Source organism: Piliocolobus tephrosceles, chromosome 20 (genome assembly GCF_002776525.5).
Source record: "Piliocolobus tephrosceles isolate RC106 chromosome 20, ASM277652v3, whole genome shotgun sequence".
NCBI lineage: Eukaryota > Metazoa > Chordata > Mammalia > Primates > Cercopithecidae > Piliocolobus > Piliocolobus tephrosceles.
The window spans coordinates 13,510,462-13,511,326 of NC_045453.1; the positions used below are offsets into that span (position 1 = coordinate 13,510,462).

Here is an 865-nt window from a genome sequence, read left to right on the forward strand (position 1 = left end):
ATTATTGGGTTGTTATGGTCCTACTAAGTGCCGGGCACCATTCATCATTCTTAGGAACATCAGTAAACAAAACAGTCACCAGACACTGACCTTACAGAGCTTATATGCTGGCAGGCAAAAGCAGAAAATAAGCAAGAAGTGAATAATAATCCGATAAATTATAAAGTGATTAGTGCTATAAGAAAAGAAATAAAGAAAAAACAAGAAAGGAAATATTAAAGAAAAATAAGGCAGGTCAGCAGTGCCCAGGGAGAGGGAAGGGGGCAGGTGTCAAAATTTTTTTTTTTTTTTTTTTTTTCAGCCCAGAGGTCTTTTATTTTTTTTTTTTTTAACACCTATTATGCCATGAATTCATAGGGAATAGGTTCCAGCAGCTCAGGCTCCTTCCCATTGGTCCTCACAAAGTGTGCTTCTCTAGGTGGAGCAGGCTGGCGCTTCAGTTGAACCCAGGTACCTTTCTCTTTGGCTTCTTTCTTTTTCTGATCATTTTCCTTCACGCGTTTCAGGAAGCTATCTCGGCTCTTAGAGTGTTTAATGTGCTCAATACGCACATTAATTCTCTTGGCAAGAATCTTGCCCTTAACTTGTTTGTTTACAACAATGCCAACAGCATGCTGGGTAACGTTGTAGACTCTCCCAGTTTTGCCATGGTAACACTTGTGGGGCATTCCTTTTTGAACAGTACCCATTCCCTTGATGTCTACAATATCACCTTTCTTATAGATTCGCATATACGTGGCCAAAGGAACAACTCCATGTTTTCTAAAAGGCCTAGAGAACATATATCGGGTGCCTCTCCTCTTTCCCTTTGTGTTCGTCATTTTGGCGAATTACAATTACTGGAAGATGGCGGTTCCGGCCGAAA

At 40.6% G+C, this 865-nt stretch overlaps 1 protein-coding gene across 1 annotated transcript; it reads right to left on the bottom strand.

Annotated features, from left to right (window-relative positions):
• Window positions 1–300: 300 nt before the first annotated feature.
• Window positions 301–865, bottom strand: LOC111553241 (60S ribosomal protein L21). The gene has a single exon (XM_023227916.1). It carries the CDS (start codon window positions 819–821, stop codon window positions 339–341), a length of 483 nt encoding a protein of 160 aa, XP_023083684.1. The 5' UTR covers window positions 822–865; the 3' UTR covers window positions 301–338.